Source organism: Carex rostrata, chromosome 28 (assembly GCF_964058835.1).
Source record: "Carex rostrata chromosome 28, lpCarRost1.2, whole genome shotgun sequence".
NCBI lineage: Eukaryota > Viridiplantae > Streptophyta > Magnoliopsida > Poales > Cyperaceae > Carex > Carex rostrata.
The window spans coordinates 1,439,019-1,460,860 of NC_135945.1; the positions used below are offsets into that span (position 1 = coordinate 1,439,019).

Consider the following 21,842-nt stretch of genomic DNA (forward strand, 5'->3'; position numbering starts at 1 on the left):
GCAGAGAAGCTTGCCCAGGTTTAGACTTGGGTTGGAGTTGACGTTGACGTTGACTTCAAGTCAATTGTAGAAAGTGGACTTGTTGGAGCAGCCAACTGCATAGAAGGGCTTAAAGATTTAATGGACTTGTTACACCTCTTTTAAAGGCCCATTAGGGACCCTTCTGTACTCGGCCCATTAAAGATTTTATGGACTTGTTTCTGACTGTATGCAAATGGATCCTCCTTTATTTACAAAACTTTTCCTCAACTCATTTCTTACTTCATAAACAATATATAATAAAAAAAAAAATAACTGCCACTAAAAACATGATGTTCGATTACAATTACCCCCCTGTTCCTCATAATTCTGAGAAAACCAATGAAGGAGATAGGGTACATTAGAAAACTTATGAAGTAAATGGGGAGGCGGGGTCTGCTTCGGGATCCGTATCCTCCCAGGTATTTGACTCAACACAATTGAAACGGATGGTCCAGATTTAATCTCAGCCGGTGTCTGCTCGAGATAGCGCAGGGGCAGTATTATTTGTGCTTTGAGATTCGTGCCAAGTTAAAAAAATTAATTTTGAACCATCCGATTCAATCGTACTCAGTTAGTCAGGTAACCTGAGGGGATGTGAATTCTCTGCTTCGACCATTATTATTGTGGGTAGATTTGTAGTTAGTGATGAAGTCTACAAGTTAAATTCAAATATATTTTAAAAAATGTACTTCATGCAAAATTAAATAATTCGGCTAAACCAGTTAGTTAAACTTTCGAATGATATTAATTATCTTTTGTTAAACCTTAAAAGGTGCACTGGTTCTTGATTTTTATTTGATTAAATCATATTCCGACTGATGATACAATTATCTTTTGCTAAACTATCATAGGCGCACTGATTCTTGAACTTTTTTTATTTTATTGATACGCACACAATTTTTATAGAAAAAAATTTCATTATTTTCTCTTTTTTTCGTTCTCTTTCATTTTGGTGTCAATTACTTGTTAAACTGTTAAATCTAACTCAGTTGATTTATAATTTTATCTAATTAAAAGAAATAAATGTCACCAAGAACCAACATAACAATAAGATGAACACAGTACATATATATCAACAAATTGAATACTCTAACTTCACATAACAGTGAGCCCCAAATAAAAGCATTTGTAGAACTTTTGACAACAAGCAGACTTACATAAAATCATTTCAATACAAGCAATAGCAAAGTTAAAAAAAAAATGATTTCATTGAGCTGTACTACGCAAGTCCTAGTTACGAACTTGGCTTTTAGAGGTACGTTTAGAGTGGAAAAAACGTGCCGTGCCGTGACCAAAATGTTGAGGGGTGATTACGGCATGCGAATGGTCACGGCGTGTGAGTCACGCTGTGATACACGTGTCATGTCCAAACGTAACTGGTTACATTTCTCACGTTTAACTATTTTTTCATAATTTAAGTTAGTTTATTCAAGATTCACCATTAACGGTCCTAATTAAAGTGACTCGCGTGATTACGTGGCGTGCCATGCCGTGACCTGATCTTTCGCGTGACGTGACGTGCCGTGCCAAATTTTCAAAAATTGGTCACGGCATGCAAATGGTCACGGCATGGGACACGCGAGTCACGGCACGGAACAGTCACACGTGCCGTGCCGTTCCGTGACAGAGCCGGCTCCGCCATGCCATTTTTCCAACTCTAGGTACGTTCTTACTCAACAACTTCATGAATTCTTTACTGTCTTCCTCCAAATCAAGATTTTTGAAATAAGCATACCAGCAATTACCATCAACATTATGAGGCAGCTTTGATTCCCAATCTATCATTTTCCTTTTTGTTGTGAACTCAGCAATCTAAAGTAGAAAAATATAAAAAAAAAGTTAGTAGCAATATACTAGATAATTTGGAAAAACAAATATAAAATGATGCAACTGTCAAGAAACCAAGGCCCTTTCTAGTGAATAAAATTAGATTGGGAATCAAATAGGTTATGCACCTCATGAACCAGCTTCAGTGATTTCAGAACAGGACAATTATGGATCATCGTTGTGACAGCTTGAAAATTGTGCTCGTGAAAGCAAAGGATCACATCCAATTGCTTCAACTTGAGAAAATTTGGCACATCTCTTCCTGATTTCAACAATATAGGAATTGGATACTTCTCATGCTGAAGAAATGAAAAAAAAACAAACATGTCAACTGTCAAGTATATACATGTAATTGGATACTTCTCACACTGTATCAGATGCATATCTGACATATCAACACCACTTCAAATTTTAAAACAGGCTGCCAACTGATAGATTAAGACACACAAATCTAAACAATTCGCAGATCAATACCCACCTGAGGTGCAAAAAGAAACCAAACTGACACATGCAAGAAAGTAATAATTAACAAGTGTAAACTGTAAAGTTCACTACCATGCTCTCCTTTAAATGGAGGCTTAGTTCTTCCACATGTGAGATACAGTTTAACAGTCCATTCACAGCTCTGACATTGCTCTCATGAAGATTGTGAAGGTTAATCACAGCTTTTCTCAAAAAAGGAACCTTTACATGAATGTTAGATGAAATTTTAAGGCCGTATCGAATTTCCAAATGAAGGGACTCCAATGAAGGAAGAGATAAGCTCAAGTTATCTACTTGTGAGAAAATAATCAGTTTGAGGTTTCTGATTTTCCGAGAGGAAATGCTAAGCGGAGGCGTTTGACTTATTTGAAGATATAAATCTTCCAATGAACACAATTCAGAGAGAAGTTTGTTCAGTTTGGCCGAGTCGGTCATAGTTAATCCAAGGGAAAGGCTTCTCAGGCAGGTTAAAGCGATTTCAGAAGGAAAACAAATTGCAGGATCAAGAAAGCAATCAAGCGAGAGATACCTGAGAGAGTTAATGGTGAAGATTATGGGGATGAGAAGTAAGAAATTTGGAAAACAGGAACCTTTGATAGTGAGGTTGCGACAGTCGAGGGCACGAACCTTGACAAGCAATGAAGAAAGAATTGAAGCATTTTGGTGACAGTAGGAGACCTCTAGGTGCAAACTGAAGAGGGGGTTGGAGGGATTGCGATGGAGGATCAAACCTTTGGCCATGGCAGCGAAGTTCTCACATTTGGGGCAAGGAAGGTCTCGATTGATGATTGCAGAGGGAGGAAAGGCCTTCAAAAGGTGGTAGAAGCGACGGGAAAGGATGGAGGTGCGTGTGATGATGTGAGCGGGAAGAAAAGAGAAGATTGTATGAAGCAAATCATCAGGGAGATTAGATAGATGGTCGATTTGGTTAGAGTCTTTCACCATGATCGACCGACCGCCGCCTAGCCGGAAAAGAAATGTCTTTGGTTATGCTTTTCTTTTTGATGGAGTAATACAAGTCTGGCTTCTAATCAATTGTAAAGTAAAAAGGAAATTTAAATGGATTATTTCGGCTTGACATATATAGTTTTTTTGTATTGGTTAAAATTTAAAATTAAGTTATGATTTAGTTTATTTTTTGTTTGATTGTATTCTAATTTTATACAGCCTTGATTAGAAATTAAATTAAAAATAGAATACCATAATTATAATAGCATTATATAATTATATATAGTCCAAAGTTCCCAGTACGGAAATAACAGGAACCTGTTATTCTGATTCCAACCATTGATCTTTGTTGAGATTCACGCATGAAAAACATTTTTCATTGAGATTTGCGAATGGAAAATTTTAAACGGTTGGGATCGGAATAACAGGTTCCTGTTATTCGAAAGAAATAACAGTAGATTTATTCCCCCCAGTACCCTGTACCCACCAGATTTGACAGTGGTATATAATTGGGCGTTGCTATTTTGAGCTTTAAATATTTAATTTTCAGAGCAGAAAGATTTGTTTCATATTGGGCGTTGCTATTTTGAGCTTTAAATTTTTAATTTGGAGAGCAGGAAGATTTGTTTCCCCTTATTGAATGAATACCTCATTTTTGAGTTTTAAATTAAATTACGGTTAATGGATTGCGCTTTAAAAAAATATTTTATATATCTAAAGAGCCCCCGAGATCCGGAGAGAGCTCAGCAGATCATTTCATAGAGGGCCTTAAAGGCCCATTAGAGATCATTCTGTACTTGGTTCGTGGCCCATGGAGATTAGGAGAAGGGTGTTTCCGACTGTATGCAAATGGATCCTCCGTTGGAGGCCCATTGAAGTACATTAGAATTAACCAAAGGTTTTATAAACTGTGGTTGAAAATATTTAAAAAAAAATGCTATGTCAGATTTCTCCATTTTGTTTTATTTATTTTCTGGCCAATGATTTTTCTGTTAAAATAAGTTGGGCCACAGCATTATCTGACTTGACAAAATATCATAGAAGGATAAATCGGCTTGAGGCAACTGCGCTATTTTATTGTAAATTATCAATTTAAGAATCAGGTGGGAACAAGGGTTATAGCAATAAGCTTATCACTCCCAATTACCAAAAGTTGGTTTCATTCAATAGGGAAAATGGTTTAGTACTTACTAAGGGCAAAACTGTCATTGTGAGTGATAGTTTTTAAAAGAGTTATAGCCTTTTCTCATTTCTTCTTCCAACTAACTATATTTTCCAATTTAACTGCCCATGCCTTCCAGCTCCACCCCCGCTCCATTTCTCACCTCCGCCTCCCTCTCCCACTTCCGCCTTCGGCTCCGATTTTCCATCAATAAGCTTCCACCCTCGCCCACCTCGAAATAGTAAATACGATAAGCTCCCACAATCTCTCACCTCCGCATCCATCTCTGCTTTTCTATCTCTACCTGCTGCACCTGCTCCAGTGGAGGTTTTGCTAGATATCATCCGTCACTCTATTGTAATCAAGCAATCCTACATCAAATATAAATAATTCTACATGTATGAATGAATACTTGATATACTCGACTCCAATCAAGCACGCCTCCGCCGGATCAGATTCATCACTGTCGACCATCTCAAAATGAGTGCTAAATGGATCGAGTTTCACTAATTTTGTCAATGTGGATGCAATTAATCCCTTTCGTGTCTATGTTCCTCTTTCTCATGCAGTAGCGAGTTATTTGCAAACAACAAAGTTTCATTAATGGTGAATTAGGTCAATGTGTAGTAAGTACTAAGAAATGATAGAAAAATAAATTTTGAAAAAAAATAGAGGTGTATGAATTAATACTTGATATCTTTGATATGAATACTTAAACGTGTATGAATAAATACTTGATATCTTATGAATGAATACTTGATATATTATGTAATGAATACTTCAACGTATGTGTATGAATACTTCAATGACGTGTTTTGTTTATTTTAAATAAATTTTTTTGTTTGCAACATTTCAATTTCAAGATCTATAAAATTTGATAGATTATTTTTGTTTCGACAGTGAAACATGTGGCAACTATTTTTTATTTGTAAAAAATAAAATTAAACTAGAAAGCAATAAAACAATGTTCAATACTATTTGGCTGCTCTTGTAAAATTAATCAAGGTTTGCACATATTTGCTTGTATTACTCTTGATACATGAACTATTTACACTTGTCCGATGATGATGAATACTTGCTCGATGAGGTATGAATACTTGCGTGACGAGAGATGAATACTTGTGCAATGAATAACTCGAAAGTATGTCATCATGGGTCTCATTTGAAAGAGCAAATTGTGTAGAAGATGTTTGTGGTTTTAGATTTGTAAAATCCTCAGAGATCGTTAGAAATATTGGTTAGATTGAACGGAGAAAAAAAATTTCTAAAAATGTGTAAAATATTAGTGAGTGATGTGTCCACTTTTTTTTTTTTTTAAAAAATACTTAATATCTTAAGTATGAATACCTGATGTATTATTTATGAATATTGGATGTATTATATATGAATACTTGCGCGCATCAGTTTTAGAATCTTTCAAATATTAGACGGTCCCCAAATAGTAAGTGGTCTCTTCAGGTAATTAATAGTTATTCAAGTAGTTAATGACTGAGGGAAGAAATGTGAAAATATTACGGCGATAACTTCTCCCTTTCATTTTATTAAATCTACTTCCGATTGATGATAATTATCTTTTGCTAAACTTTAATAAGCGCACTGATTCTTGATTTTTTTTTTATTAATTTGAAATTTTAGCATCAAATTCGACGGAATTGATACGCACATAATTTTTATAGAAAAAAATTTCATTTTTTTTTCTTTTTTTCGTTCTCTCTCTTTCATTTTGGTATTAATTACTTGTTAAACTGTTAAAAATGAAACTTCAGCTGAGTTAAAATAATTAGCCGGAATATAACTCAGTTGATTTATAATTTTATCTAAAAGAAATAAATATCACCAAGAACCAACATAACAATAAGATCGATGAACACAGTACGTTCTTACTCAACAATTTCAACAAATAAAAGCATTTGCATTACTTGTTATACATTTCAACAAATTGAATACTCTATCTTCACATAAAAGCTAGTGAGCCCCAAATAAAAGCATTTGCAGTATTTCACATTGAGCTGAACTACGCAAGCCTTAGTTATATATGAACTTGGCCAGGTACGTTCTTACTCAACAATTTCATCAATTCTTTACTGTCTAGCTTCCTCCAAATCAAGATTTCTGAAAAAAGCATAACATCAATTACCATCATTTTCCTTTTTTTTGTTAACTCAGCAATCTAAAGTAGAAAAATATAAAAAAAAAAAAAAAAAAATTAGTAGCAATATATACAAGTGAATTTGGAAAACCAAATAAAAAATGATACAACTGACAAGAAACCAAGGCCCTTTGTAGTGAAACTAAGCTATATATGGAAGTTTTAGTGGGAATTATACTTATCATATTGAATAAAATTAGGTACTTTTTTTTTATTGAAAGCTTGGTAGTCACTACCAAGATAAAATCAGGTATTGTCATCGCCCAATTATATATATCCTAGTTGCTCTTAAAAATAAATTAAAAAGGAGTTCAATCTCTCATTCATAGCCCGGGTAAGGCTAAGGTGCTATGGGTTGCATAGAGGGCTACGGTGCTACGGCTCAATATTCGAGTTTTCAAAATTCAAACAGTCGATCTGAACCGTTCATCTTATTCTTCATATTAATATGTGTTTGTAGACCAAAATTTACATTTTTTTTTATTTTTTTACTATTTTTTTAGATAGATAGAAAATCAAATATCTGAATGGTGCAGAATTTTTTAGATTAACTGATTTTCTACCTATTTAAAACAATAGTAAAAAAATTCCAAAAAATGTAAAATTTGGTCTACAAACACATATTAATATGAAGAATAAGATGAACGGTTCAGATCGACTGTTTGAATTTTGAAAACTCGAATATTGAGCCATAGCACCGTAGCCCTCTATGCAACCCATATATAGCACCTTAGCCTTACCCTTCATAGCCCTATTGATTGCAGGAAATAGAAACAAACAAAAGAACTTAAAAGAAATGGGTTGATTCTGCACAAAGTATGGGCTTGTCACATTCTAAACTTGTTGAGCATAGTTAAATTAGGTTAGACCCAGCAAGCAAAAGTTTATTTTCATCAAAGCATCTTAATTCATATGATAGCGCATATGATTGAAATCTAAACATATAGGTTACAAAAATAAAATAGGTTATGCACCTCATGAACCAGCTTCAGTGATTTCAGAACACGACAATTATGGAGCATCGTTGTGACAGCTTGAAAATTGTGCTCGTGAAAGCAAAGGATCACATCCAATTGCTTCAACTTGAGAAAATTTGGCACATCTATTCCTGATTTCAACAATATAGGAATTGGATACTTCTCATGCTGAAGAAATGAAAAAAAAACAAACATGTCAACTGTCAAGTATATACACGTAATTGGATACTTCTCACACTGTATCAGATTCATATCTGACATATCAACACCACTTTAAATTTTAAAACAGGCTGCCAACTGATAGATTAAGACACACAAATCTAAACAATTCGCAGATCAATACAAACCAAACTGACACATGCAAGAAAGTAATAATTAACAAGTGTAAACTGTAAAGTTCATTACCTTGCTCTCCTTTAAATGGAGGCTTAGTTCTTCCACATGTGAGATACAATTCAACAATCCATCCACAGCTCTAACATCTCTCTCATAAAGATTGTTAAGGTTAATCACAGCTTTTCTCAAAAAATGAACCTTTACATGAATGTTAGATGAAATGTTAAGGCCGTTCTAAATTTCCATATGAAGGGACTCCAATGAAGGAAGAGATAAGCTCAAGTTATCTACTTGTGTACTAATTCTGGAGAGAATAATCAGTTTGAGGTTTCTGATTTTCCGAGAGGAAATGCTAAGCCGAGGCGTTTCACTTATTTGAAGATATAAATCTTCCAATGAACACAATTCAGAGAGAAGTTTGTTCAGTTTGGCCGAGTCGGTCATAGTTAATCCAAGGGAAAGGCTTCTCACGCAAGTTAAAGCGATTCCAGAAGGAAAACAAAATGCAGTATCAAGAAAGCAATCAAGCGAGAGATTCCTAAGAGAATTAATAGTGAAGATTATGGGGATGAGAAGTAAGAAATTTGAAAAACAGCAACCTTTGATAGTGAGGTTGCGACAGTCGAGGGTGCGAACCTTGACAAGCAATGAAGAAAGAAATGAAGCATTTTGGTGACAGTAGGAGACCTCTAGGTGCAAACTGAAGAGGGGGTTGGAGGGATTGCGATTGAGAATCAAACCTTTGGCCATGGCAGCAAAGTTCTCACGTTCGGGGTAAGGAAGGTCTCGACTGATGATTACAGAAGGAGGAAAGGCCTTCAAAAGGTGGTAGAAGCGACGAGACAGGACGGAGGTGCGTGTGATGACGACAGCAGGAAGAAAAGAGAAGATTGTAAGAAGCAAATCATCATGGAGATTAGAGAGAAGGTCGATTTGGTTAGAGTCTTTCGCCATGATCGACCGCCGCCTATCGGGAAAAGAAACGCCTTTGGTTATGTATGTTAGATTGAGTTGAAATATATATGAAGTACTTCAAAGGAATACAAGTCTGCCTTCTAATATTCAATTGTAAAGTTAAAAAAGGAAATTAAATTGATTATTTCGGCTTAGGCGACATATATATATAGTTTTTGTTTTTATTTCTACCTAAGATTTAAAATTAAGTTATGATTTAATTTAGTTTTTATTTGATTGTAATCTAATTTTATACACCCTTGATTAGAAATAAAATTAAAATAGAATACCATAATTAAAATAGCATTATATAATATAATTATATATAGTCCAGAGTTCCCTAGTACGGTAATAAAAGAATCTGTTATTCTAATTCCAACTGTTAATCTTTATTGAGATTCGCACATTAGAAACATTCTTAATTTAGATTTACGCATGAAAAATTTTGAACGGTTGAGATTGGAATAACATGTTACAGCTGATTAGACAGTGGTATGTTGGGCATTGCTAGTTTGAGCATTAAAATTTCAATTTTCAGAGCAGGAAGATTTGTTTCCCCTTGTTGAATGAATACCTTCTTTTTTTTAGTTTTACATTAAATTATAGTTAAATGCAATGCACTTTAAAGAAAATATTTTATATATCTAATTTAAGTATTTAACAAAGCTGTCGGAATTGACGTTGACGTTGAATTCCAGTCAATAGGGACTAGGGTCTAGGGTTGGAGCAGAGTCAATCCGGAACCTCTGCATTACCTCACCATTTGAGATTCAATTCGGACCGTCCGATCTGAATCCGGTCCAAGCTTTTAATTCATTATCCCTTCAAGATTCGAGCCAGTACATAATGAACGGACTGGAGTCAAACTAAAAAAATGAGGTACAATAGTTTAATTGAATTCGTTGGAGCAGCCCACTTCATAGAGGGCCTGAAAGGCCCATTTGAGACCATTCTGTACTTGGTTCGAGGCCCATTGAGATTGGGAGAAGGGTGTTTCCGACAGTATGCAATGGATCCTCTGTTCCAGGCCCATTGAGGTATTTTAGAATGAACCAAAGGTTTTAATCAGTGTTTTAAAATGCGGTTTTGTTCATGCATGCAGAAGGCCACTGCATGCCGCATATGCGGTATGCGGACGCATATGTGGATTTTCATGCAGATTTTAAAATAAAAATTCATCTATATATATATATATATATATATATATATATATATATATATATATATATATATATATTCATATTCATATATTTGAATTTATTTTCACATAATGACATAACTAACAATAATTGTTTGACATTTTTTCACATAAATTTTAATTAAAATACAATCAAATTATCAAAACGCATGGAAGGACTGCATGACCGCATATTTCAATCCGCATGGCTGCATATTCAAACCGCATGGCCGCATTTTTAATCTGCATATGCACTTTTTTATTCCGCATGACCGCATATTCGGACCGCATATGCAGCCGCATGGTCAAAACCGCATGGGCATTCTAAGCATGGCTGCCGACTGCATACGCATATGTGGCCCATGCGGCCGCATTTTAAAACACTGGTTTTAATAAACTGTGGTTGAAAATATTTTAAAAAGAAAAATGCCATGTCAGAGACCCAGTTTTAACTTATGGCCAATGATTTTTCTATCAAAATAAGTTGGGCCACATCATTATCTGACTTGGCAAAATATCATAGAAGGAAAAATCGGTCAAGTCGAACTGGAATCAAACCAAACCAAGCCTATTCGATTTAAGTACAAAACAACTTCTGGTAAGTACAAAAAATCCGAGTTTCTGATATGATTCACCCGATTCCAGCTCTACTGTTAAGTAACTGATTTTGATTTCGATTTTTCCTTCTATGCAAAATATATGTTCCATTATTTTTACATTCCGTTGTGAGTTGAATTATACTGTTTGTCTTAATTTTACCTCATGGTCATTAATACTGCTTTTTGGGGCAAATGTGCTATTTTAATGTAATAAATCATTTTAAGAATCTGGTGAGAACAAGGTTATAGACTTATAGTAATAAGCTTATCACCCCCAATTACCAAATTTTAGTTTGGTTTTATAGGGAAAATGGCTTAGTACTAAGGGCAAAACTGTCATAGTGCATTGAAATATGCTGGCATAAAACATGGAATACCAATTGTTTTGATTCTATACCGCTCCGAAGAGGAAATTATCTCATTTACCAGTTTAGAACATGTAACACCGTCACATATATCCCTGCTCCTAATTTGCATGAGCCAATGAAGTACTCGGTACCGAAATTCCCCTCTTTAGTTGCATAGTTTGGGGCTTTTTCTGGTCTGGTACAGTACCAGTTATTGCAATACTGCTATTCCATTTAGTTCCAAGTTAAATTGACCCTTTTATTATTAGTTCTCAAAATTTTCTCTTTCATATATGTTGAGGAAGAACTTTACGTCATTATCCAGTAAAGTCAATTGTTTCGACTACTTAAAAGGTGACAGAAATGTGATGAACAAATAGTCAATTTTTTCTTTTGAAAAGTTCTGACTGAACTGCAATCACTTTATGCAGAGTACTTAGTTTCTGAAACCTCACTCATGCTGGATGCTGTATTATCCAAAATTCATTAAGAAAATTCAAAATCAACATAAGACACTTCGAAAAGAACGGGAATTGTATTTTCTGAGGTCACTGACAGCCCTCTGTTATAAAAAAATTCATGCCAGGTTAAAGACACGATCGGATAGATAGTTTGACAACATTTTATTGAGTTTAATGTTAGAGGGGGAAAATTGTGAGAATTGAACATTACTGGAAACAGTTACAACCAGTAAAATCTGGAATAACCAATTTACGGAGACAACTTGACGAAAGAGGAAAGTGAAATCACAGCCTCATTGATTGTCAGGAAAAGAGAATCCGTCCCGAAGAAATTATGAAGCTTATTCGCTCGTTGCAACTTCTCCATCACCTCTCCAACAGGATTCACAAATATTAGCTGAAAAGTAGAATTTAAATTCAGAATTGTGTAAAAACTCAAATGAAAACAATAAAAAATAGAGAGAATCAATTAATCGATATTTGATGCGAATTACCTCAAGATCACGTTTTTCTATCATCTTTTTCAAGTCCATGAATAATGCAATTCCGCTTGTATCGATGGTAGTTACAGCTGAAAAGAGTGTTTTATTACAAAATTGCTTAATAATCTTGAATAAATTGTGTTGGAATATTAAAAAGAAAAAGAAAAAGAACTACTTACTGGATAAATCTAAGACAACATACTGAAGGTTTGCACCTTTATTTTCATTATCCTGTTCTTCTTCGATCCATCTTTTTATTCTGCCAGAAAACCATAAAAGAGGAAATATTGACATTTTTCCAACTTGACAAAAAAATTTAGAGATACCTGATGTATCAAATGTTACCAGTATTGTAGTGATAAATAATTACAGATTTGTATTTTTAATTTTCATTGAAAAAAGGTGGTAAGCACTGTAACATGTTTCTACTCTATTTGATACATAAACAAAGGAGAATTACAACTTGTGTTTACCTTTCATTTAGGTAGTTTGTGTTTGCAAAATTTATAGGTGCCTCAACAGAAAGGATGAGGAAACCCGGTATTCTCTGAGCTTCTTTGTAGTGATGCAAATTCCTATAAATGTCAGTACCTCGAATGTTCCCCAAAATCACCATCTTAGGCCTAGTTATTTGAAGAAGGATTCTAAATATCGATATACCCACCTACAATAACAGTGGTATTGCCTTTGTAAGAAATGCATACAAGTGCCAACAAAATAAGAAAAGACAATCAGCATACCATGGTCCATGTACCAGTCCCTGTGCTTGGTACCAGTAAAACTTCATTAAACTATTAACAATGAAACTGTTATCAAATCATTTTTGTTTTTTTATTTCTTTTACTTTTGGAGAATATATATTTTTTAGTTACTTGCCGAAGGAATGTCTAGGATTTATACACACAAAGACATCAGAAGATGTGGCATTCTATTAGATAAAACAGCATCACGGTGACAATCTCTCAAGGTGCAATAAATGTATAAAATTTTATAAGTCATTCCAAAGAAACTCTGATTCACCTAGTGATAAGTAAATCGGTAGTGAAATACATTTTGTTTACAACCTAGCTTATCATGCTTCTACTCGTTACTGGGCATAATTGGCAATTTATCAGTGCATTTCATCATTATTAAAAATAGAGTGAGGCTATGGTACTATGCATAGCACGGATTGGTCAATACTATGGATTAGTATCCCCATTTTCAAAGTCCAAACAGTCGATCCCAACCATTCAACATGATATTCTTATGAAAATGTTGAACGGTTCATATCATGTTGAACAGTTCAAATCGACTATTTGAACTTTGAAAACGCAGATATTGATCCATAGTACTAATCAATCCGTGCTATGCATAGTACCATAGTCTCTGTCTTAAAAATAATGATCCATCCGTGCTATGCATAGTACCATAGTCTCACTCTGAAAAATATATGGAACCAAGTTCAAAACCAATGCATCGTACCGCAATAGCAAGCCCTTCTTGAACTGAGATAAAGATGACTCCAAGAAACGCGCATATGCAAACGAGGAAATCCATCTTGTCCATCTTGTAAATTTTGTAGGCCGCCTGGATGTCTATAAGACCTATAACGGCGACAATAATGATCGCTGCGAGAACTACGTTTGGTGTGTATGCAAACAGAGGCATGAGGAAGAGGAGCGTCACCATGACCGTCATCGCCATAACTACGTTTGACAATGCCGTCTTGCAACCCGCATTGTGGTTCACGGCAGAGCGTGAAAATGCTCCTGTAAGTTTATTTTAAAAACAGTTAGCAATAAATAATAGAAGTTTGTTGGATTGATTATGTGTCTTTCCAAATTAGTTTCTACAGGCAAAATATAATACTTGACAAAGAAAAAAGATACTAATTAGGATTTTAGAAGAAGGGATAGATGCACCTGTTGTTACATAGCATGAAGTGCAAGAACCAACAATGTTCATCAATCCTATGGCCATCATTTCCTTGTTTCCATCCACTTGATAGTCTTTGATAGAAGCAAATGTTCTCCCCACAGCAACTCCTTCCTGAAATTATCAAAATTTATATCATTTCCATTTTAATTCAAATTAAAGAGTGAGGCTATGGTACTATGCATAGTGCATATTTGTACTATGGATCAATATATCTATTTTCAAAACCCAAACAGTGAATCTGAATCATTCAACATGATCACCATATGAAAATGTACTCTTAAATCAAATTTTACATTTTTAGAATTTTTTTTATATTATTTTAGATAGGTAGAAAATCACTTGGTATAAATATTCTAGATCATTCAAAAGTAATGATTTTCTACCTCACTAAAAAAATAATAAAAAATTGTAAAATTTATTTTGCAATTAAATTTTATATGTAGATCATGTTGAACGGTTCATATCGACTATTTAGCCTTTGAAAATCAATATAGTTATCCATAGGATCGTAGCCTCACTTTAAAATGAAATCATGATTGATCAATTGCTTACAGTTAATGAGATGATTCCTGTTATTAGACCAGTTTTCATTGTAATGCCCAAATAGGTGCCAGAAAATACCAATTTGTCCCAGGATGGGCGATTCAGGCCGCATTTCAATTGTCCAATCTGTAATAGCAGAAAAAAAATAGATTAATTAGTTTAGAGAACAAACAAAAATATATCTTTATGGATAAAATTTGATACTGATACTAACAACACTGATATTGTGTTTTTGCGCCTTGAACAAGAAAACAATCAGGGTCGAGATGATGACAGATGCGAGAGGCGCACCAGCAGAAATCCAGAACAGTTTGGGTCTTTTGATGCTCTGTATCAACACAAACATGAATGGTACCACTAAATTAATTAAGCTTTACATTTCATTTCAATTATATAGAATTAATCTGGCTTTATAAACATTTGTTAAATTTAAAATATTAACCAAGTTTGTACTTCAATTTGATCTAATGTCCTAGCCAAATTTTATTGACTTTTACTTACAGATTAGAGCAAAGTTAACTTTTTTCTCAATTTGGGACTAGACAAATCATCTCCATTAAACCAGATAAACTATCTCCATTTGAACTAGAATGGAGGGAGACTATACACAAATTAATTAATTAAGCTGATTTTTTTTATCTGTAGCATTTAAAAAAATTAAGTGGTGCCATCAAATCGGAATTATTTTTATTCATGACAGAAACTTTCGAGGAAAAAGACTTAAATCTAGCACTACGAACGAAACGCTAGTAATGACAGTGCTTTATCATATTATAATTTTTGAAATATAATTTCATCAGTGTTCCACATAAAAATCCCTATTCAAATTAATGGAGATGATTTATATGTCTAGTCTCCTAGTAATTAGGGCTGAAAACAGATACGGATAGTGGTAAAATCATATCCATATCCATTTTTATTTTTCGGGTACGAATACAGATATTGATCGGATCGGATATTTATTAAAAATATATAAATATTATTAAAGATTTCAAAATTCATAATATTTTTTATCTAATTATAATGGTGAATAACATAATTTTTTCATAATATATATTAAACTAGAGGAGGGTTCAAATGCACCCAAATTTTTGTACACCCAAATGCACCCTATCTTTAAAAAAAAATTTCTCCGTTTTCAAAGTCCGAAGAGTCAATCCGAACCGTTAGATGCGATCTACATATTAAGATGTGCTTGGAGACCAAATTTTACATTTTTTGGAATTTTTTTACTATTTATTAAGCCACTTTGAAAATCACTGATTTTACATTTTCTGGACCATTGGATCAGCGATTTTCAAAGTGGCTTAATAAATAGTAAAAAAATTTCAAAAAATGTAAAATTTGGTCTCCAAGCACATCTTAATATGTAGATCGCATCTAACGGTTCAGATTGACTATTCAGACTTTGAAAACAGAGAAAAAGAATAGGATGCATTTGGGTGCACAAAAATTTGGGTGCATTTGAACCCTCCTCATTGAACTATATGGTATATATAGTATTCGGATAGGGATAAATAAAATTTAAAATCATATCCGTATCCGTATCCGTATCTGTATCCGCACAGATATTCAGATATCGGATATCCATATCTAATTTTCGAATGTAGATCGCATATTTTCCGTTCCGTTTTCACCCCTACTCCATTTGATGACACAATTTTAATTATTTTTTAAAATGTTCCATACAAAAAATAATTGGCAAATTAAGACAAAAGAGTACTAGAGTATATACGTAAGAGAAGAGAAAAAGAAGGAAGAGGCCATACCAGGTGCCTAGTCAATAATAGAAAAAGCAAGAAGCAGATCCCCATCAGAATCGTTTGCCAGGACCACTGCCAAACAAAATGTCTCATGCTCAGCCTCAGACTAAATCAACACAGATAGAGACCAAAACCATAAACAAAAAAACAAGGCATGCACCAACCTTGCATGAACAAATAAATATAAATTCCAAAAACCAACAAAGGAACAAACAAATTGAAACAAATTAACCAAACGGACCTCATCTGTTGTGTGGAAGACAGAGCTCATGACAGGTATGATTCCCATCTCTGTTGTGAAGTGTGAAATCCCCAAAAGGCCCTTCAGCTGCTGGAGAGAGACTATGATAGCTGCTCCTGCCATGAACCCTACCAGTGTTGCTTTTGACATGAAGTCTATCAGGAAGCCCAATCTACACTCGACACCCACAAAGCCACAATCAATCAATAAATGTATATATTTATATGTATGTATGTATGTATGTATGTATGTTCCAATTTCCATTCAAGTATTTAATTATAAAAACCTGAAAGGAAGATCATGCACCTTTTGTGAGATTCTTTTTACTTTTTGGTATTATCTAACCATATTTATTTATTTATTTCCGAAGAGGGGCTTGGTGGTGTTAAAGTTTTTAACTACCTGAAGATGCCAAGAGAAGCTTGAACCATTCCGGCGAAGAAAGTGGCGGTGAAAGCAAGTTGAAGGAAGAGGAATGGGTCCGTGCTCGGGTTCACGGCTTCTCTCAGCATTGCTCCCATTATAAGTGATGCAATTGAGACGGGACCAACTGCGAGATCTCTTGAACTCCCGAGCACCGCATACACAAGCGGCGGCACAAAGCTTGAATCTTCAACATATATATATATAAAGATCAAACATGATATTATCTTAATACAATATGCCTAATTATCTGGTTGGCAAAGTATGATTTTTGAACTTGATTAATTATTAATTAATGGGTATATAGCTATAATGCTTACAAAGGCCGATGATAGGTGGCAAGCTGGCTAGTTTGGCATAGCTAATACCCTGCCAAAACAAAAAACAAACAGAATCTCGTATCATTTATTGAAGCATTTAATATTAAAAGTAACACTAGTACTACTCATGCAATAATTAACTGATTAATGACCTGTGGTATAGCCAAGCTGGCAATGGTGAGGCCCGCAACAAGATCAGATTTGAAGAGGTACAGCGAGTAGTGCGGGGCCCACTCAAGGATAGGGAAGAGATACTTCGCTGCAAGAAGCCATTTCCGGCCAGCCGGTTGGCCCTTGAAGCTCCTAAAAGGGTCGTCGGGAAAGAATGTCTCCTTCATCTTCCCCTTCAATTTGTCGACCGTGCTCTGACGTGGTGGTGGCACCACTTTGTGCACCACCGCCTCCATGTTGTTGTTGTTGGTACCAGTAATACCGGTACATACCCCATCCATGTGTACTCCTAGCTAGTAATTATTAGTAGTAGTGCAAGGTTAGAGACTAGCTAGCTAGCTGTTGGTTATTGCTTATATATATGTATATCTCTCACATGCAAGTATGCAACTTTTGGCTAGCTATAGAACATGAGGACATATTTATATATAATAAGGTGATGTATAGAATGTGCATTGAAAAATATATTTGTAGTTAGTGAAAAATGTTGGATGTTATATGATTGGAGTGTGGTTAAAAGAGAAGATTGAAAAGGAGGAATCAGACACGCACTGTCTTTGGACCCATATAGCTAGTCAACCTAATTAATCTGCTTACGTATACTGATACGATCCTGAAATATGCACTTTTTAATAATTTACAATTTTTAGTATGTAGTTATTATATGGTATAGTTATTATATGGTATAGTATTAATTGGGCTTTTTTAAGCTCACAATATAAGAAGTTTTGGGTTGATGGGGAGCATACAGTAGAAGTCACATCAAATGATCAAAAGGAATCAGAAATGTATTGCGTACGCCAAGGAATTTATAAAAATCACGGCATGATCGGATACGTTACGACACACTTCATGATTGGATACGTTACGACACAGTACGATTCCGTCACGGCACACATTATAGTATGTGTGCCAGTTCTGTATTATTATGACTTATGTGTTCCGTACTGTGATCATTCGTATAATGTAATCATTTTTTTTTAATTTGGCACGTCACGTCATGTGAAAGATTTAATCATGACACAGCACGTAGTTACGTATAATTAGGATCGTTAGATATTAATCGAATGGAGAATCTTTTATAAATTAATTAAATATATAATTATAAAAAAAATAGTTAAACATAATCAGTTACGATAGGATACGTATAAATCCGAATTGATTACGGCATGTATTTAGAACCCTACGTATGCCCCAATTTGTAAGTTCTAGAAGGAAAAAAAAATTATGCTTGCAAAACAATATGAGAAATGTATATTTTCGTACAATTTTTCTTATAGTGTTTTTCAATTTGCTGATGTTTATAAAAGTTGAAACAAAACATTTCCACATTGAGGAATATGTAATTTAAGTACACAACATTTAAAAATAGATTTGAGTCACGGCCATGTGCATGTAATTAATTTGTGTATATATATTTGTACGGAAGCATGAATAACATTAAAAAAAAATAGATTAAGATCAACAGTTAAAGATATGATATATATATTTAAGTGTGAAATTAATCCAAATTCGGATTACCAAAGAAGAGGACCATTTGCTCAATTCAAATATTCATATTTCACTACAAGAATTTGGGAATATATGCAAGGTAAAAAGTGTTTAACAATGTCGATATTCTCACAGATACACTCATTGGTAATAGTGATATCCTCAGTAATAGTAATTTTTGTCGGCTTACTCTAAGCAACAGTCACATACAAAAATTAGAAAATTCAAGAAAAATGAAGCATAAAAGGACAGAGGAAAATTCCAGATATGCAATTTCAGGGTCGGTTTTGTCTTTTCCGCGCCTCTAGGAGACCAATCAAATAAAATTTCATTGTGATAACTATCAATACTCTCGCAAAATATGTTTTTGATTTGTTCACATAAAAAAATAATCAATGTACACATTAAAAAACTTAAAAAAAAAAAAACTATATTATTAATAAAACAAAGGACCAAGTATGATATGCAATTATGAGCAATTAGAGGTACGAGGCAACGAGTTGATTCAGATAGGTTCAGCTTGGAATTAGGGGGGTCGGCCAAGCTAAATCCTTAGCTCATAATCAAACCAAGTTACTCACGAGCTAGATTCAGCTAGCTCGTATTAACTTGTTGGATCTAGCTGAACCGAGTTTTAAGAAAAAAAATCAATTAATTTTTCAACCAATTAGAACCAAACTGGATCGAATTAGACAACATAAAATTCAAAAAAAATTATACAGATTCATACCAATTCACTGACGAGCGAACTAGATTCAGCTCGAACTTACTAATTTTGGACCAAACCACTAACGAGCTGCCTCGTTTTGAGCTCGAGCCAGTATCAGACTGTTACCAAACATACACGGACTAATTCCGAATAGTCCACGAGCTATGAACTTTTTTTTTTTTACCAACACTAACTGTCAACATGAAAATTTTATTGCCTATACAATGAACCCACTTATTCTAACTTACCTGATATTAATTGCCTAATTAAGCTATCACAATTTTATTGGAGCTTACAAAGCTCCTTTTTTTTTCTTCTCCAAATGTTCAGTTTAATATTTTACTTGCAATAATTATTATACGCTATGTGACATTTATATGATATTTATATAAAATATTTATGTAATGTCTATATTTTATTTGCTCTAATTTTTTTACTAAACACGCACAATTCAATAATATAATAAAACAAACAAAAGACCAAAATTAATTAAACAAAAAACAACATAATAATACAAGAAATGAGGAGGGTTCTAATGCCTCATTTTTTTTCATACCTCATCATACCTCATATTTTATATTTTCATTTTCAAAGTCCAAATTATAGATCCGAACCGTTCAACAAAATATTTATACTAAAATATGCATGGAGATGAAATTGTATATTTTTTGGAATTTTTTTGCTATTTTTTAAGATAGGTACAAAATCATTGTTTTTGAATCGTTCAAAAAACAGTGATTTTCTACCCATCTTAAAAAATAGTAAAAAAATTTCAAAAATTATAAAATTTCATCCCTAACCATATTTTAGTATCGATATTATGTTGAACGGTTCGGATCGACAATTTAGACTTTGAATATGAAGAAAATGAAGATATAAAATATGAGGTATGATGAGGTATAAAAAAATGAGGCATTGAAACCAATACAATTATATTTAACTAGCAACATAATGTACAATTATACTGATCATAATCAATGATTAGTACCAATACACTTTTAATATAGTTTAATTTTTGTATTATATCTTCTATAAAAAAAATAAAAAATAAAAAATATTTCATGCATTTGCCGAACACCTATATTTTAAATTTTCTCATGAATTAAATAGTTTTGATATTCACAAACTGAAGTTCTCATTCTTTTTTTTAAATTCCATAAAAATTTATGTCGTTGAACATGCTTAAAGTTCTTAACACTAGCAAGTTCCAAATTACTGATGTACACATTTGATGAAATCAATAAAATGTATACTATATATAGAATAAATTGATTAGACACCTCCTGCACTTTATTGTCCCAACAACTTTAATTAGTTGATATTATTCTTAGATTATTTAAATTAAAAAATAGATGTGATCAGGATGAAATTTAAAGATAACTTTTTGAGTACTATATGTTAAAATTTTGCTTACCGACATGACACAAAAAAAAAATTATGCTTGGCACTTGACACGTAAAAGTTTTTAGCTTCCGGATAGGCATTATCCATTAATTGTTTTACTAAAAGTAATTAGAAGGTTACGTAATTCAACTGTTTCATGTTTACAAGAGGTATTATTCTGTTTTCGAACTATAATTTCTTCTACGGAGAGTATTGTATTTATCACTAAATTAAATATTGATTCTCTATGTTTAACTTTTTGCGTACGGAAAACAATTAAAATGGATCGTTGTAGCAAGTATATAGTCTTTAAGTATGTTTTTTGTCTATGAAGATGTACGTACGTATGTCTTTTTATTTTGTTTATGAAGATGTTGAGGAGGGATTCAATTACATCATTTTATGGTGACACATCTTTGACACCATATGTTTATAATTAAGTTTTTTTTGTGATTTTAAAATTTCAAACAGTCGATCCGAACCGTTCGACACATCTCCATATTAAAATGTGCTTGGAAACCAAAATTTACATTTTTTTTTTTAAAATTAGTATTTATTAAGATGTTTATTAAGCTATTTTGTTAGTAAATTATATAGGATTTTGACTTAAATTTAAGTGAAACAGGTTAATATTACACAAGTTTGTGTTTTAGTGCAGGAATCATGTTTTGGAGCTATTTTACATAATATGAAACAATATAATCAGGTTGATTAAAAAAGCGCAGCATTGGTTTTAGAGTTCTATTACGGATTTAATATTCTCCTATCAGTAATGTATTATGTACCAAATTAGAGAAGATTAATCTGCTATCGATATGAAACTACTAAAAGTATTTGTGTTTCTTATATCATGTTGATCTCTAGCAGTAGAGAATATGTTACATCATATCCAAATTTTATCTGATATAGTATGCACTTGTAGTAGTAAGAACAAATAAAGAGGATATTGGGGATC

At 33.4% G+C, this 21,842-nt stretch overlaps 2 protein-coding genes across 2 annotated transcripts; both read right to left on the reverse strand.

Annotated features, from left to right (window-relative positions):
• Positions 1-1,620: 1,620 nt before the first annotated feature.
• On the reverse strand, positions 1,621-3,276 carry LOC144545486 (F-box/FBD/LRR-repeat protein At5g56420-like). Its single transcript, XM_078294054.1, has 3 exons — positions 2,404-3,276; positions 1,977-2,147; positions 1,621-1,833 (listed from the first exon to the last, which is right to left on the reverse strand). Exons 1-3 carry the CDS (start codon positions 3,274-3,276, stop codon positions 1,621-1,623), a joined length of 1,257 nt encoding a protein of 418 aa, XP_078150180.1.
• An 8,220-nt stretch (positions 3,277-11,496) lies between these two features.
• On the reverse strand, positions 11,497-17,770 carry AST91 (sulfate transporter 91). The gene is made up of 13 exons (XM_078294448.1): positions 17,286-17,770; positions 17,134-17,182; positions 16,793-17,000; positions 16,391-16,562; positions 16,156-16,221; positions 14,601-14,714; positions 14,396-14,512; positions 13,828-13,954; positions 13,388-13,674; positions 12,397-12,587; positions 12,103-12,182; positions 11,936-12,012; positions 11,497-11,838 (listed from the first exon to the last, which is right to left on the reverse strand). The coding sequence occupies exons 1-13, from the start codon at positions 17,583-17,585 to the stop codon at positions 11,692-11,694; spliced, it is 1,935 nt and encodes a 644-aa protein (XP_078150574.1). The 5' UTR covers positions 17,586-17,770; the 3' UTR covers positions 11,497-11,691.
• Between the last annotated feature and the right edge of the window lie 4,072 nt (positions 17,771-21,842).

Excerpts from the sequence above, each read along its gene's own strand:
- LOC144545486 (XM_078294054.1), bottom strand. The coding sequence starts at position 3,276 with ATGGTGAAAGACTCTAACCAAATCGACCATCTATCTAATCTCCCTGAT. Across the intron at positions 2,148-2,403 it reads TCCATTTAAAGGAGAGCATG|CATGAGAAGTATCCAATTCC; the intron begins GTAGTGAACTTT and ends TCATTTCTTCAG. Across the intron at positions 1,834-1,976 it reads CACTGAAGCTGGTTCATGAG|ATTGCTGAGTTCACAACAAA; the intron begins GTGCATAACCTA and ends TTTCTACTTTAG.
- AST91 (XM_078294448.1), bottom strand. The coding sequence starts at position 17,585 with ATGGATGGGGTATGTACCGGTATTACTGGTACCAACAACAACAACATG. Across the intron at positions 16,563-16,792 it reads GCTTCTCTTGGCATCTTCAG|ATTGGGCTTCCTGATAGACT; the intron begins GTAGTTAAAAAC and ends TGTCGAGTGTAG. Across the intron at positions 12,588-13,387 it reads AAGAAGGGCTTGCTATTGCG|GTGGGTATATCGATATTTAG; the intron begins GTACGATGCATT and ends CTGTTATTGTAG.